The sequence below is a fragment of the Indicator indicator genome, chromosome 35 (assembly GCF_027791375.1).
Source record: "Indicator indicator isolate 239-I01 chromosome 35, UM_Iind_1.1, whole genome shotgun sequence".
Lineage (NCBI taxonomy): Eukaryota > Metazoa > Chordata > Aves > Piciformes > Indicatoridae > Indicator > Indicator indicator.
Window position 1 is genome coordinate 4,745,066 of NC_072044.1, and position 15,645 is coordinate 4,760,710.

Here is a 15,645-nt window from a genome sequence, read left to right on the forward strand (position 1 = left end):
TTCCTCACATGGCAGGGCTGCCAGGCCCCTGGGCATGCAGATGGCAACCATTGCCCTGGAAGGTACATGAGAAGGACAGCAGCTGTTGGGTGTGAGGAGCAAGTTCTGCACCATGAGACTGCTGGAACACTGCAACAGGTTGCCCAGGGAGGTGGTTGGGGCCCATCCCTGGAGATATTCAAGGTGAGGCTGGACAGGGCTCTGGGCAGCCTGATCCAGTGGAGGATGTCCCTGCTGACTGCAGGGGGTTGGACTGGATGAGCTTTGCAGGTCCCTTCCAACCCAGACCATTCTGTGTAGGTCTGGGGCCAGCACTGCCACATTCTGAGTGTGGCTGGGTTGTTGCAGAGGCAAACCAAGCTGTGGGTGACAGGGAGAGATAATTGAGCTTCTGCACCAGAAGGTTAATTCCAAACAGGAAGTGATGCTGACCCCATGCAAGGTTTGACAGGAAGGCACAGGGAAGTTCAAGGCAGCATTCTGGTTTGCTGGGGGGATGAGGTAAGCAGTGGTTGCTAGCCCTGGCCACTCTCCAGCTGAACACGTGTTGAATGGACAGAGAAATGACTGAGGCAGCAACATTCCTCTGCTGGGGTGCAGCTGCTACTTACAGATGTTCTTAACCAAGGGCAGCTGCAGGCAGTGAAGCTGTGCCAGAGCTAAGTCTGTCTGGCCAGATTGTTGTGGTCCCCTTGAAACTGAAAGGACTGGTACCAAACCAGTGAGGTCTGTTCCCAAAGCAGCCTAGGGTGGTGTGCACGCAAGGCCTGAGCTTTCCTGCTGCACAGCATGGCCTCTGCAGCCTGCAGGTGACACACACCAGTGGGACATCATCCCAGGGCAGCACAAGGAGAAGAGTGCTGGCCCTCTGTGTGTCCCTGTGTTCTGAGCACCCTGCCCTTCCTGTGTAAGCACCAAGAGCTTGTGCAAATCAATCCTAATGCAGCAGCTCCCAGCACCAGATGCCCGAAGGTCACTGAGCACTCAGGTGAGGTCAGTCTGGGTCCTCAGCCAGGGAAGGCAATTGCACATCATGCCAGGAGATGAGCCTGTTCTAGGGCTGCATAGCCTCCTGCATCTGCTGTCTTCACAGCTCCATGCCCCAGGTGCACAGGAGTGATGCCAGCAGCAGCAGCCAGACTGCTCTCTTGTGCTGTGCTCCCTCTTTGTGATGGCAGCTGTGTGCTCAGAGCTGTGTGGGGCAGCTCCAGCCAAGCTGATTCCAGGTGTAGCTTCACTGCCAGTGTCCCTTCTCACACATGCTCCTGCTGGGTTAATGTGGCAGAAGTGGCTTTTCCTTAGCTCTTCAGTATAGTGGCTGTGGAAGCTGCAGTGCCAGAGTTGGTTTGAGAGCTGAGCCAGCAGCACTCAGTGTTCGCATTCCCTTGTGTGCAGTGTGTGCACCAGGACTCCGCTGGCCACAGCCTGCACAAAGTCACTCCTGTGCTGTCTGAACTGAGGAGGGCTGGCTCTAGGGCAGTGCTTCTGAGGGGTCTTCCAGCAGGTGGCTTGTAGCAATGACTTTTGTTTTCCCTCAGCCCTTCATCCGATGCAGCCTGCAGTGCAGAGACCTCGTGGATGAAGCTAAGAAATTTCACCTTCGGCCTGAGCTCCGGAGCCAGATGCAAGGACCCAGGACAAGAGCACGTCTGGGTGAGCAGCAGAGGGCAGGGCACTGAGAAGGTCTGGGGCCCTGTCAGGTGTTGTGTTGTCCACCACATCCAGCCCCTTGTCACTGTGCTGAAGTGCTTCACAGCAGTGACTCCTGAGCCTGGTGCCCGTGATGCAAGGGGACTGGAGCAAAGGGCAGAGGGATTCCTGTCTCAGGCACTACTGCTTGGTGCCAATGTGGAGAACAGTTGGTTGCCTTTCATCCCAGGCCTCTGCTGGAACCATAAAACCAGTTCTCTGAGTTGCAGGTGCCTCCAGATATGTTTGTCTGAGCATGCAGCTGCCTAAGAAGTGTGGGAAGAGTTTCTTGCTGTCTAAGGCAGCTGTCAGTGTCAGGAATAGAAAGCTGCAAGGTGAGAGAGGCAGCAGCTGTGATCCAGTGAAGAGAGGGTTCCAGCAGGGACTCTCAGAGGGGAAGGCTCGAGTAGGGAGATGGAAAGGTCCCTCTGCTTTCAGAGGTACTTTGCTTTTCTCTTCTCCCTAATCTTGCTAAGGCAAATAAATGCTCATTTCTTCCTCTGTTTTAGTAATTGCTGCCAAGCACAGTCCCTGGATCCCTAGAGAAATGCTTGGCTTAGGGCTGCTGGCTTTGTTGTGGCTGTGGCCATTCCTCACCTAATGCACAATCTCTTCAGACTCACCCCCTTAGGACTGTCTCTGCCACACATTTATCCCAGGCACACTCACAGAGCACTGCCATCAGTGCCAGCACTGCCATCAGTGCCAGCACTGCCTCCTCTTCCTGCAAGCAAACCTCGCTGTGTGTTCTCCTGTGCTGCTACTGCTGTGACAAACCCTTTTGGCCATTTCCTGTCCACACTGTCTTAGAGGACAGGAAGCAGCTTAACCACTAAAGGGGGAGGGCAAATGAGGTTTGTCAGAGAGACACTGATTAAACATTTTTGGCCTGAAGGGAGACCTGTTGTGATGTCATTTGACCTGCAGCATAGTCCAGGCCACAACGTGTCTCTCTTTGTGGGAACATCCTACCTTGGTTTCATGAATCACAGCATGGCTCAGGTTGGAAGGGACCTCAGAGATCATCTCCTTCAACCCCCTGCCACATGCAGGGGCACCTCTCAACTGGACTCAGCTGCTCAAGGCCTCATCCAACCTGCCCTTGAGCACCTCCAAGAAGGAAGTATCCACAGCCTCCCTGGGCAGCCTGTGCCAGAGTCTCACCACCCTCATACTGAAGGACTTCTTCCTCAGCTCCTGTCTAACCCTGCTGTCCCTCAGCTTCAAACCATTTTCCCTTTGCCTGTCTCTAGACACCCTTATGTAGAGCCCTCTGCAGTCTTCCTGCAGGATCCCTTCCTGCAGTTCAGCTCAGCTCAGACACATTTCAGTTTGTTCTTAGTTGAAAGGCTTCACATCACCAAAGAGCTTTAGTGTTTCATTGTGCAGGTTAAAACTCTGCATTTACCGCTGAGGTTCATCTTCTGTCTTCATCCCTACCTTTCTGAGCTGATCCAGTGCCACCTGTTCTCAGCAGTGCTCTTATCACACATTGCTTACCAACTGGCCAGGTTGTGGGACAGACTGCAATGGTTGCACTTCAGCTGCTGTACTGAGTAGGAGCCTTCCCAAGCTGTTGGTGGAGCATTTTGTGAATCCTTTGCAGTTGTTTGGGTTTTTTTCCTAGCATTATTCTTCTTCCCCTGAGCTGCTTTGCTTTGTGGCAGGCAGACTCTTGTTAAATCTTTGTTGATTGGTGTTCAGTTCTTCTGTGGTGAAAAGCTGGAAAGGTCTGAACTGGATTAAACCTCCCTGTTGCAGAAAGGGCCCAAGGGACTCAGGGGTACTCACCTGCTCTTGGAGCTGCTAGAAGCCAGCATTCAACGGCAGAGGAAACTCTCCAGGTCCCAAGTGTTGCTTAACAGTTACAGCGGAAAGAAGAAACAATCAGGGACCAGCTCAGAGTTAAAAAAGGAGAGGGAAGGCAGCTTTGAAATCAAATACACAAGGGACAATTCCTGGGAAAATACTCCATTGATATTTCAGGCTTCAGTCTGCCTGACTTGTTGGTCAGTGAAGTGGTGACCAAAGGTGCCACCTGGTCTGGATGTCACTTGCAAACAAGTGCAGAAGGCCTCATTTTGTGAGGAGGCTGCAGGGAAGCAGCCACACACACCACACCCCCTGCCTCCACCTTTCATGGGGCTAAGAGGTTGGGAAAAATCATGAAAGGAGTGTGAAAGAAGATCAAAAGGAGCCAACTCCAGAGCTAGCTTAGCCAGCTTGTCTTCCCTAAGTGTCTCTAGTACAGGGAGGAGCAGCTCCTAGCACCTGGGTTAGCCCTGCTGGCAGACCCCCTGCAAGAGTTCTCTCTCTTTGCTTCCCTGCAGAGGACAGAGGAGCCCCAAGTGCAAGCCAGGCTTGGTGCCTGCTCCAGAGCAGAAAGCAGCCATTGCAAGGCAGCCTGTTGCACCGAGGAGGGCTCAGGTGATTCCCTTGGGGTGACCTTTGGCTGTGAAGGGACTGATGTGGCTTTGCTGTCCCTCTGTGTTGCAGGAGCTAACGAAGTGCTGCTGGTGATCGGTGGCTTCGGCAGCCAGCAGTCCCCTATCGACGTTGTGGAGAAGTACGACCCCAAGACTCAGGAGTGGAGTTTCTTGCCAGTAAGGAGCCAGTTTTGACCACCACTGTGTTGAACAGGCTGTGAGCAAACACTGACCCTGTAGCAGCAGCTCTGTCATGTTCCCCTTCGCCTTCTGCTTAGAAGTTCTGGCAGAAAGCCTCCTGCATTGCTGAGGTTTGAGTGGCAAGAGCTGGAACTGCTTGGTGTGTGCAGAGCTGCTCAGGGAGCTGTGTGTGAGAGGTGGTTGTCATGTTCCTGAGCCCACAGAGACCCACAGCTTTGTAGTGGGAGGGAGAGCTGTGATTTACTTACTGAAGGGGTGGGAAGCTTTGAGGTTAGTGATGAGAACTGAATGTCACTAGGAACAGTGAGCAGCTCTGCTTTCAGGTGGGCTGCATGATTCGGCTTTCATTGTTTCTCAGCATGATGGGAGGCAGAATTCCTGCCCTGAGGACTATTTCTACCCAAAGTTAAAATAACCTTTCTCTGTGTGAGATGGTGGAGAGCTGCCTCTTCTTTAATAGCACTAATCACAGAAGGCTCAGTATCACCTGGTGCCCCTAAATCCCCTTCTTTGGAGGCTTCATGAAATATGCTAAATCTCTTCATTTTCCCCTTCACAAAGCTCCAGGGTGCAGCACAAGATAAATGACACTGGAGGCAAAATATTTCAGTGCAAAGAGACCTGGCCACAAGGAAAGATCACAGCAGGAGAAGGCAGAGGGAGGCAGAGGTGGTTGTTAGGCCTCAGGCATTTGAGTCCATAGTGCTGTATGCTCCCTGCTAGTGAGGCCATTTCCTCAAAGAGCAGCAAAAGGGGATGGGAGAGCCATGGTTGGTCTCCACATGTCACAGAATCAGAGAATATTAGAAGGCTGGAAGGGACCTCCAGAGATCATTGAGTCCTACCCCCCTGCCAAAGCAGAATCACCCAGGGTAGTCCACACAGGAATGCAGCCAGGTGGGTTTGGAAAGTCTCCAGAGAAGGAGACTCCACAACCTCTCTGGGCAGCCTGCTCCAGGGCTGTGTCACCCTCACTGTGAAGAAGTTTCTCCTCATGTTGAGGTGAAATCTTCTGTGTTCCAGTTTGTATCCTTTGGTCCTTGTCCATTGGTCCACCAAAAAGAGATTGGCTCATTCCATTTGCCCCCCACTCCTCAGGTACTGATAGACATTGATCAGATCCCTTCTCAGTCCTTTCTTCACCAGACTGAACAGCCCCAGAGCTCTCAGTCTCTCTTCACAGGGGACATGCTGAAGTCCCCTAAGCATCCTTGTGGCTCTCCCTTGGACTCCCTCCAGCAGGTCTCTGTCTCTCTGGAACTCGGGAGCCCCAAACTGGACACAGGATTTCAGGGGTGGTCTCACCACAGCAGAGCAGAGGGGGAGCAGAACCTCCCCAGCCCTGCTGGCCACACTTTCCTTGCTGCACCCCAGGATCCCATTGGCTCTCTTGGCCACAAGGGCACATTGCTGTCCCATGCAGAACTTGCTGCCCACCAGCATTCCAAGGTCTTTCTCCACAGAGCTGCTTTCCAGCAGGGCATTGCCTGACCTGTGCTGGTGCCTGGTGCTATTCCTGCCCAGGTGCAGGGCCCTGCCCTGGTGTCAGTGTCCTGTCCCTGAGCTGTGTCTCATCCCTGCTGCAGAGCATCACTCGCAAGCGGCGCTACGTGGCCACGGTGTCGCTGCACGACCGCATCTACGTCATCGGAGGCTACGACGGCCGCTCGCGCCTCAGCTCCGTCGAGTGCCTGGACTACACCTCCGACGAGGATGGCATCTGGTACTCCGTGGCTCCCATGAACGTGCGCAGAGGCCTGGCTGGAGCCACCACCCTGGGAGGTAGCTCCTGCTGGCCACGGTGACGGCGCAGTGCAGCCCCCACGGCTCCCTCCTCAGCTGGCCTCAGCTGCTCTCTGCTGTGTGGGATGGCTCTGAGGGAGGAGGGGAGCCTGAGGTTCTGCCTGCTCAGCAGTGGGATCTAGGAATGGAAAACTCCCACACACACCCTGAGGGGAGCTCTGCCTCCACTGCACCCTGACAGCACCAGGGAGAGGGGCGCTGAGGGGCTGTGGAGAGGGAGGGGGACTGCGCCATGTGACTGAGCACAGGACACTGAGTGCAGCAGTAGGGAGAGGCTGAAATCAGCACCTGCAGAGAAGGCTTCTTGGGGCGGACTTGAAGGAAGAAAACAACTTCACTGAGCGCAGCAGAACACTTCAGCTTGCTCCGGCTGGCAGAGCAGAGGGCAGGAGGGGACAGGACTGTTCTCTATGAGCATAGCTTGGCACAAGAAGGAAATGGGCAGGGTAAGAATTGAGGAACAACAAATGAACAGGCCAGGAAAGAGTTGGGATGGAAATGAGAGGAAGTTTTACAGCCATTAGAACAGCAGTGACTGCAGTGAATATTCTGTGCTTTAATGCTTTTAGGGGAATATCTTCTTAATAAGTGCCATTGGTTGACTATGGCCCAGCCAGATTGTCCATCTATGGGAATGGAGCTCTGGTAGGAGTGCATCTGCTTTGAGGCTGTCAGCTTTGGGAAAGCACTGCCTGAACTGGGTTCCTGAGATAGGAGTAGTCCTTTGGTGTCCCAGGCCTGTCCCGTGATCACAGAATCACAGTCATTCATTTTGGAAAAGACCCCTGGGATCACCAAGTCCAACCACTGACCCTGCTCTGAAAAGTTCACTCCTGAGCCATATCCCCAAGCACCACATCCAAACGACCCTTAAACACTTCTAGGGTTGGTGACTCTACCTCCCTGGGCAGCCTGTGCCAGTGTCTGACCACTCTTGCTGTGTAAAAATTCCTCCTACTGTCCAGCCTAACCCTGGCCTGCTGCAGCTTGAGGCCATTCCCTCTTGTTCTGTCACTAAGGACCTGTGAGCAGAGACCAGCACCAACCTATCCACAACCTCCTTTCAGGCAGCTGGAGGGAGCAGTGAGGTCTCCCCTCAGCCTCCTCTTCCTCAAACTAACCATCCCCAGCTCCTTCAGTTGCTTCTCACAAAATTTATTCCCCAGCCCCTTCCCCTTCCTTGCCCTCCTCTGCCCTGGCTCCAGCACCTCCACATCTCTCTTGTATGGCCTCAGCAGTGCCAGGCACAGAGGGACAATCACCTCCCTGCTCCTGCTGGGCACAGCATTGCCAATCCCAGCCAGGATGCCTTTGGCTTTCTTGGCCACCTGGGCACTGCTGGCTCCTATTCAGCCTGTCCCTTGCTGCCCCAAGCCTGTCTTTTGGGGTTGTTTGCTTTTACTGCCTGTGTGTTTGGACCCTCTGAGCATCTACCCTGGGGAGGTGCTGACATGACCCTGCTGACAGGCAGGGTTTGGCCATGGCAGTGCTTCAGGTTGTGCAGCATGGAGAGAACACGTGGGGTGTGCAAGTGCCCTTGCACCTCAGCAGGCAGCAGAGCTGAGGGCTGCTGGGGGTGGTGTGCGGGGTGTGGGCGGTTGGTGTGCGGGGTCTGGGTGGGTGGTCTCAGGGTCTGGGTGGTTGGTGTGCGGGGTCTGGGTGGGTGGTGTGCGGGGTCTGGGCGGTTGGTGTGCGGGGTGTGGGCGGGTGGTGTGCGGGGTCTGGGCGGGTGGTGTGCGGGGTCTGGGCGGTTGGTGTGCGGGGTGTGGGCGGTTGGTGTGCGGGGTCTGGGCGGTTGGTGTGCGGGGTGTGGGCGGGTGGTGTGCGGGGTGTGGGCGGGTGGTGTGCGGGGTGTGGGCGGTTGGTGTGCGGGGTCTGGGCGGTTGGTGTGCGGGGTGTGGGCGGGTGGTGTGCGGGGTGTGGGCGGGTGGTGTGCGGGGTCTGGGCGGTTGGTGTGCGGGGTCTGGGCGGTTGGTGTGCGGGGTCTGGGCGGTTGGTGTGCGGGTGTGGGCGGGTGGTGTGCGGGGTGTGGGCGGGTGGTGTGCGGGGTGTGGGCGGTTGGTGTGCGGGGTCTGGGCGGTTGGTGTGCGGGGTGTGGGCGGGTGGTGTGCGGGGTGTGGGCGGGTGGTGTGCGGGGTGTGGGCGGGTGGTGTGCGGGGTCTGGGCGGGTGGTGTGCGGGGTGTGGGCGGTTGGTGTGCGGGGTGTGGGCGGGTGGTGTGCGGGGTCTGGGCGGTTGGTGTGCGGGGTCTGGGCGGGTGGTGTGCGGGGTGTGGGCGGGTGGTGTGCGGGGTGTGGGCGGTTGGTGTGCGGGGTCTGGGTGGGTGGTCTCAGGGTCTGGGCGGTTGGTGTGCGGGGTCTGGGCGGTTGGTGTGCGGGGTGTGGGTGGTTGGTGTGCGGGGTGTGGGCGGGTGGTGTGCGGGGTGTGGGTGGTTGGTGTGCGGGGTGTGGGCGGGTGGTGTGCGGGGTGTGGGTGGTTGGTGTGCGGGGTGTGGGCGGGTGGTCTCAGGGTCTGGGTGGTTGGTCTGTGGGGTCTGGGTGGGTGGTCTGTGGGGTCTGGGTGGGTGAACTGGTCTGGGGTCTGGGTGGGTGAACTGGTCTGGGAGCCGGCCAGAGGAGCCTGCTCTGCCTTGGCTCCAAACATGCCACGCCCCATGGCAGCTCCTGTGCCTTGCCGCCCATGGTGTAGGTTTGCTCCTTCTGTGGGAGCCTTCTTGCTCCAAGTGCCTGGGGCCTGGCTGGCTGAGTGCAGGCTGTGTCTCACCCTGCAGACATGATCTACGTCTCCGGAGGCTTCGACGGCAGCCGGCGGCACACCAGCATGGAGCGGTACGACCCCAACATCGACCAGTGGAGCATGCTGGGGGACATGCAGACAGCTCGGGAAGGAGCGGGGCTGGTGGTGGCTAATGGAGTCATCTACTGCCTGGGTAGGTACCCCTGGCACCTCTGGGCACTCTGCAGGGACAGCCAACCCTGTCACGCGCAGGTTAGGAGTTTAACCTCAGTGGGCACTGGGCACCACACCTCTTGGCACCACTGCCACCACCATGGCTTTGGCTGGAGCTGCTGCAGGGAATGCTGCTAGGAGCAAGCTGGGCACATCAGCCAGTGTTGCAGGGGGGCTGAAGCAGCAGGGATGACCCCTGTGGGCACTGGGCAGTGGCTAAAGCACTGTGAATGTGAGGCAGGCAGCTGCAGGGCAGGGGCTGCCTCTGCTCCACACACAGCCATGCTGGCTGCAGTGCTCCAGAAACGTCTCCTGAGCCATCCCAGCTCCCTCCTGTGGCACTCATTTCACTTTCACAGCCCCAGGCCAATTACTGAAGGCTTCAGTAAGCTTGTTCTGGAGGTGCACTTTCTGGGGCCCAGAGAAGAACAGCTCAGCACTGTACCCATGTCTGTTGCAGTCCTGTTCCTGGGCACTCACAGATGGTCTGAGGGTTTCACTTCCATCTCCCAAAGTCCTCTTCCTCACTCTGTCTCCCAAGGCAGATGCCAGCACACTGCTCCTTTGCTGGAGCTGCACAATGAGGTTTCCTGGTGCCCTCTCATGGAACAGCTCTTTGAGAGCTCCCAGCCTACACTTGCTGTGGCTTCCTGGCATCAGCTGGGCTGCAGCACACAGAGCTGAGCCAGTGCCAGGCCTGGGAGCTGCACATCTGCTTCAGCAAGACAGCACCAGCATGGGCATCAGCTGTGTCCTGCAGTGCAGTGCCAGCCTGGCTGTGCTGGTTTGGAGAGGGGATGGCCTGGGCAGTGCAGGGGCAGAGCTTGCTCTGGCTCTTGCCAGCTGCAGAGATCCTCTCTGTGCTGCCAGTTGCAGGGTGAGGCTGTGCTAAGGCTGTGTACCAGAAGTGCCATGGCTTGCTCCTGTGCTTTGTTTCAGGTGGCTATGATGGGCTGAACATTCTGAACTCTGTGGAGAGGTATGATCCCCACACAGGACACTGGACAAATGTCACCCCAATGGCCACCAAGCGCTCAGGTGAGAGCCCACAGTGCCTGGAGCTCGGGGAGGTTTGGGCTGCACTGAGGAAGCAACCACTGCTGGCTTGGTCTGCTGCCTGGGGCTGGAGGCTCACCCCTGCAGGTGGTTTGGCTTGAGAAGGGTGAATTTAGGACATGCTGACTGAACTCCCCAAGGGCCTGGTCCCCACCGCATGCTAAGGTGTGTGTAGGTGACAGGAAGGGAGAGGAAATCTGTGGGACTTCAGTACCTAGGAGCAGTGCCTGGCTTGGAGGCACAAAGTGCAGCCCACAGTGCAAGAGATTGGGACACTTTGCTAAGTCAGCTGCACAGGGCACTGCAAAGGCTCCTGCAGGCTGCTCCTCTCCTCACCTCAGCTGTGGGGGCAGCAGGAGAGCAGAGCAGCACTGCCAGAGCAGGGTCACACTGTGACAGCCTTAGCTAATGACTTGAAGTGTGGTAATGCAGCACATTGGTTATCCCCTGCCAGCCCCCAGCCTTTGCTGCTTGCCATTCAGCTGAGCTTTAGCTTTGGCAGCTGCATCTAGGAGACAGATCCACCTTCAGTCCTCATTCTGAAGTACCTTCCTGTCTCAGCTTTCCTCCTTTCTCCAAGGAGTCCCTGTGGAGCTCCTGCAGCTCCTGTGTGCTCTGCACCTCAGGCCACCTGCCCCAGACCTTCCTGGCTGTGCTGCCCAGCAGCTGTGGCCCTGCTCAGCCACCTGTGCCTCAGTGCTGCACAGCTCTGTGGCTCTCACTGGAGTGGTTCTGCTGCACTTAGAGGCCCTTCTGAAGCTGCTTTTGCTCTTTTCCCTGCTGTAACTGCCCTTTGCAGTCAGCCCAGGCAGCACTGCCTGGTCCTTCTCTGCTGCTGTGTTCCTCTTTAAACAGCAGTGCTGGGTACCAGTTCAAGCTGGACTCTGTTCTTGAAGCATTTCAGCTTTCCTGCAGTGACACCAAACCCCCAAGCTTTAAATAGGAAATCATTCAAATCACTGCTGTGAGAGGCCTGTTGCTGTGAAGTGTGGGCTGGGAAGCATTTCCCAGATGCCAAGGAAGGATTGGATTTAGAAGTTGGTCACATTCCATACCCAGGAGGACCCCAACCTTCAAACACAGGAGAAAACCCCTGGGGTTTCCTGTGTCAGAGGCAGCCTGCAGGACCTGCCCATGGACCTCCAGGAAGCTGAAGGAGGAGACAGCTTTGCCCAGGGCTCTGTTGTGTGCCCCAGAGGAGGAGGAGGCTTCAGACAAAAGCAGAAGCAGGGAGCTCAGGGGTTTTCCCCATTTAGAAGCAGCTTTTCCCAGATCCATGCTGGCTTCCCACAAGACTTGGAGGCTGCTGGTGGCAGAGCCTCAGCTCTCTGAGCAGGCTCCTAAGTACTGTGAGCATGCCAGGAGCATTGTTAGGCTCTCAGCCCAGCACTGGCCCAGACAGGTTCCTTCCTCAGGGCTGTGACCTAGAGCACTGAGATCTGCAACAGGGCTGTGCCCAAGAACATTCCTTGGCCCAGGCTTATCACAGATGTTAGGGGTTGGAAGGGACCTCTGGAGGTCCAACCCCCTGCCAGAGCAGGAGCATGGAATCCAGTACAGGTCACACAGGAACACATCCAGACAGGGCTGGAAAGGCTCCAGAGAAGGAGACTCCACAACCTCTCTGGGCAGCCTGCTCCAGGGCTCTGGGACCCTCCCAGTGCAGAAGTTCCTCCTCATGTTGAGGTGGAACCTCCTGTGCTGCAGTTTCCATCCATTGCCTCTTGTCCTATCCCAGGACACAAGTGAGCAGAGCCTGGCCCTGTCCCTTCCTTCCTGACCCCCAGCCCTCAGCTACTGATAGACTTTGATCAGATCCCTCTCAGCCTTCTCGTCTCCAGACTAACCACCCCCAGGGCTCTCAGCCTCTCCTCCCCAGGCAGTGCTCTGGGCCCTTCAGCATCCTTGTAGCCTCTGTTGGATTCTCTCCAGCAGTTCCCTGTCCCTCTTGCACTGGGGAGCCCAGAACTGGATGCAGTATTGCAGGTGAGGTTTCACCAGGGCAGAGTAGAGGGGAGGAGGAGAACCTCCCTGGATCTGCTGGACACGCTCTGAATGCCCCCCAGGCTCCCATTGCCTCTTGGCCCCTATGGCACATTGCTGCCATTCTGTGTTGCTAACAGCCCCAGCCATGGACAGCTCAGCCACCAGCTGCACTCAGCCTCCTTCCTGCTCTTAGTTCCAGTCCACCTGTCCTGGTGCCCTGGGCATGTTCCTGGGTGACCTGCCCTGGGTGACCCTGCCTTGGCAGGGGGCTTGGACTTGATCATCTCCAGAGGTCCCTTCCAACTCACAGAATCACAGAAGGATCTGGGTTGGAAGGGACCTCCAAAGCTCACCCAGTCCAACCCCCTGCACTCAGCAGGGACATCCTCCACCAGATCAGGCTGCCCAGAGCCCTCTCCAGCCTCACCTTGAATAGTTCCAGGGATGGGCCTCAACCACCTCCCTGGGCAACCTGTTGCAGTGTTCCAGCAGCCTCCTGGTGCAGAACTTGTTCCTCACATCCAATCTCAATCTGCTCTGCTCTAGTTTGAAGCCATTGTCCCTGGTCCTGTCCCCACAGTCCATCCTTCTTGTAGGCCCCTTCAGGTACTGGAAGTCTCCTAGCATTCTGTGACACCTTGGACACTGTAGGACTTCTGCTGCTGCAAGGCTTTGACACTCTCCAGAGCTGTCTGCATGCAGACCAACGCCAGGACTAACACTAATCTTGGGTTTATTTAGAAATGTTCTCTTCCTTGTTCCTATCTCTTAGGGTAATTCTGGAGGTAGACCACAGTTCAGAAACCTTGGCCTAGAGCCAGCTTTCCTGATGAGGCCTTGGTCTGGCCAAAGTCTTCCTCACTGAAACTGTCAGAGAGGCCATTGGGGCAGCTTGGCACCAGCTGCTTTGATGCGCTGAGCAGGACACAGTGCAAGTGAGGTTGCATTTAGTGGAACAGAAAGTCTCTGACTTTAGTAAAGGCTCTTAGAAAGTCTCTTGGAGTTTGCAGAGGGAACTGCCCAGGAGCTGCAGGCTTGTTTCCTGCAGGATGTTTATCAGTGCAGCAGTTCCCTGCTGATGGCAGCAGCCCAACAGGCTGTCCTCTGCTCACCAGGTACAGCCCCAGACAGCAGCAGCTGTTGGCAGGAGCACCTGAGGCCACCACCTGCACTGTTTCCTGCTGTGCTCTTTGGTGCTTCACCTGGTGAGGAGCAGAGGCTGGCAGAGGTTTATTTGTTGCTGCTGTCAGAAGCTCACAGTTGGGCCAGCTGCCTGCTTGTGAGAATGGCTGTGCCTGAGCAGGAGACCTCACTGCTGCCTTCCCTGCCTCCCAGGGGAGCAACATTAAAGAAATCTCTGCTCCAGCTTCCCAGGGGCTGGGTGAGATCAGGGAGCCCGAACCAGCAGAGGAACCTCTCAGTGGTGACAGTGCCAGGCAGCTGCCCAGCAGCAGAGCTAGGTGAACATCTGCCACATGCTGCAGTGCTGCTCGGTGCCCCTTTGCCAGGACTGAGCAGCACTGGGTGCAGACAGAGCAGGAGCCAGCAGGCTGCGGCAGCTCTTCCCAGGGAGCACAGGAAAGCCTCCCGAGGGGGCTCAGACCTGGCTGAGTGGCCCTGGGCACGGCTCACAGCCTGACTGCGCCATCTGCTGTCCCTGCAGGGGCTGGCGTGGCTCTGCTGAACGACCACATCTACGTGGTGGGAGGCTTCGACGGCACCGCGCACCTCTCCTCGGTGGAGGCCTACAACATCCGCACGGACTCCTGGAGCGCCGTCACCAGCATGACCACCCCACGCTGCTACGTCGGTGCCACCGTGCTGCGGGGCAGGCTCTACGCCATCGCGGGGTGAGGGGCTGGGGGCTGCGCCTGGGGGGAGCTGAGGAGGCCCCGCCTGCTGCCCTGCTCCAGCTGCACTCTCCTCTGGGCTGTGTGGGTGACAGCCCAGGGCCACCCAGTGTTGTTCCCCCGCTGCAGGGGCTACTGGGTGACAAGTGAAGCATGAGCCCCATGGCCGTCTAGCAGTGAGGTCCAGACATGCAGAGTCCCAGAAGTCCTTTATTACTGTGGTGTGGTATCCCCAAGATTAGAGTCTCAATGTCCTTAGCAGCAGGAGCCCTTGATGGAGGAAGCAGCTAACAGAAGTCCTGAGCATATCCCCAGCAGCAATCCCTACACCAAAGCCCTCACCACAGTAGCTAACTAACAGAAGGAGAAATCCTGAGCATATCCCCAGCAGCATCCCTACCCTGAAGCCCCAGCCAGAAGAAGCTAACTAACAGAAGCAGAAGTCCCTAACAGCCCTGACCCCCCCCCCAGGCCACTCTATACTTCAGAGTGGCTGTTTCTATACTCTCTGTTATCAGTCAGATAAACATATAACCAATAAAGCCCAACCACAGATACAAGCTACAATCTTTTCCCAATGAGAGGTGCCAGCAAGCCAAGGAGGTGACTTCTGCAGCTTGTTCCAGTCCAAGGGTGCCAAGGTGAGGATGATGTTCCTGGCGCCCATGGAATGTTACTGGTTTGCTCCCCACAGCGTGCAGTTGGTCAGCTAGAAAGTATTTCACAATCCCATGCCCTCTGCTAGGCATTCAGCAGCTGCCCTCAGAGCAGTGGCTGCAACAGCCATGCCTAGCCCAAACAGGCAGCCTGATGGTCCAGAGCCAAGGCAGGAGAGCAGCAGCAGGCAGCAGAAGGGAGCCTGATGCAGTAGGTTCATTTCAGACCACTCCTGCTGTAGGCAGCTGCCCAGCCTCCCAGCAAGGGCTCAGTGCTTCAACCTCTTCCTTTAGCAGTGTCCCTCACCTCCAGCCTTCTGTCCCTGCAGGTATGATGGCAACTCCCTGCTGAGCAGCATCGAGTGCTACGATCCCATCATTGACAGCTGGGAGGTGGTGACCTCGCTGGGCATGCAGCGCTGCGACGCTGGGGTCTGCGTCCTCCGGGAGAAGTGACCTGGGGGAAGCTCACAGAGGATGCTCTGAAGAGTCTCAGCTGGAGGGAGAGTCCCAGGAGATTGCAGTGACTGTTCTCCAGGGCTGAGGATGCTGTGGCAATAGGCACCAGAAGAGCAGCTTTCTGTGCTGCTTTGACTCAAGCATGTGCATAGCTGTGTCACCTCAGCAGTCATTTGAGATCAGGGGCTCCATGCAGCTGGAGGAGGAAGGTGCTGAAGCAGCTGGAGGAAGGTGCTGAAGCAGGTCAGGAGCTGCCTTCTGTGTTGTTGCTGTGGCTCAGCCTGTTGGCAGAGCAGAGATACCCCTGGCCTTGGTGCCAGCCAGTCTGGTGAACGCTGCCAAGGACATGTACATATTGCTGGGTGGGCTTTGCAGCCACTGCAGCCCCAGGCAGCTGTTCTGGTGGCTCCCAGCTGTGTGAACCCTGCCCCCAGCTGTGTGAACCATGCCCCAGCTTCAGCCCCTCCTGTACATACTGAATGTGTGCCCTGCTCCTGGAGCGCACAGCGCAGAGCCAAACCAGGCAGCAGGGCAAGGGGCCCTGCCCTGGAGCTCTGCACCCAAGGGAGTC

At 56.9% G+C, this 15,645-nt stretch overlaps 1 protein-coding gene across 1 annotated transcript in view; it reads left to right on the forward strand.

The window, feature by feature from the left end:
* Positions 1 to 15,099, forward strand: part of KLHL12 (kelch like family member 12) — a 29,459-nt gene extending 14,360 nt beyond the window's left edge. The window contains 7 exon segments of the mRNA XM_054395856.1: positions 1,539 to 1,653; positions 4,186 to 4,292; positions 5,903 to 6,098; positions 8,889 to 9,047; positions 10,007 to 10,105; positions 13,773 to 13,959; positions 14,945 to 15,099. Coding sequence (XP_054251831.1) covers positions 1,539 to 1,653; positions 4,186 to 4,292; positions 5,903 to 6,098; positions 8,889 to 9,047; positions 10,007 to 10,105; positions 13,773 to 13,959; positions 14,945 to 15,071 — 990 coding nt within the window. The 3' untranslated portion in view covers positions 15,072 to 15,099.
* Positions 15,100 to 15,645: the final 546 nt, after the last annotated feature.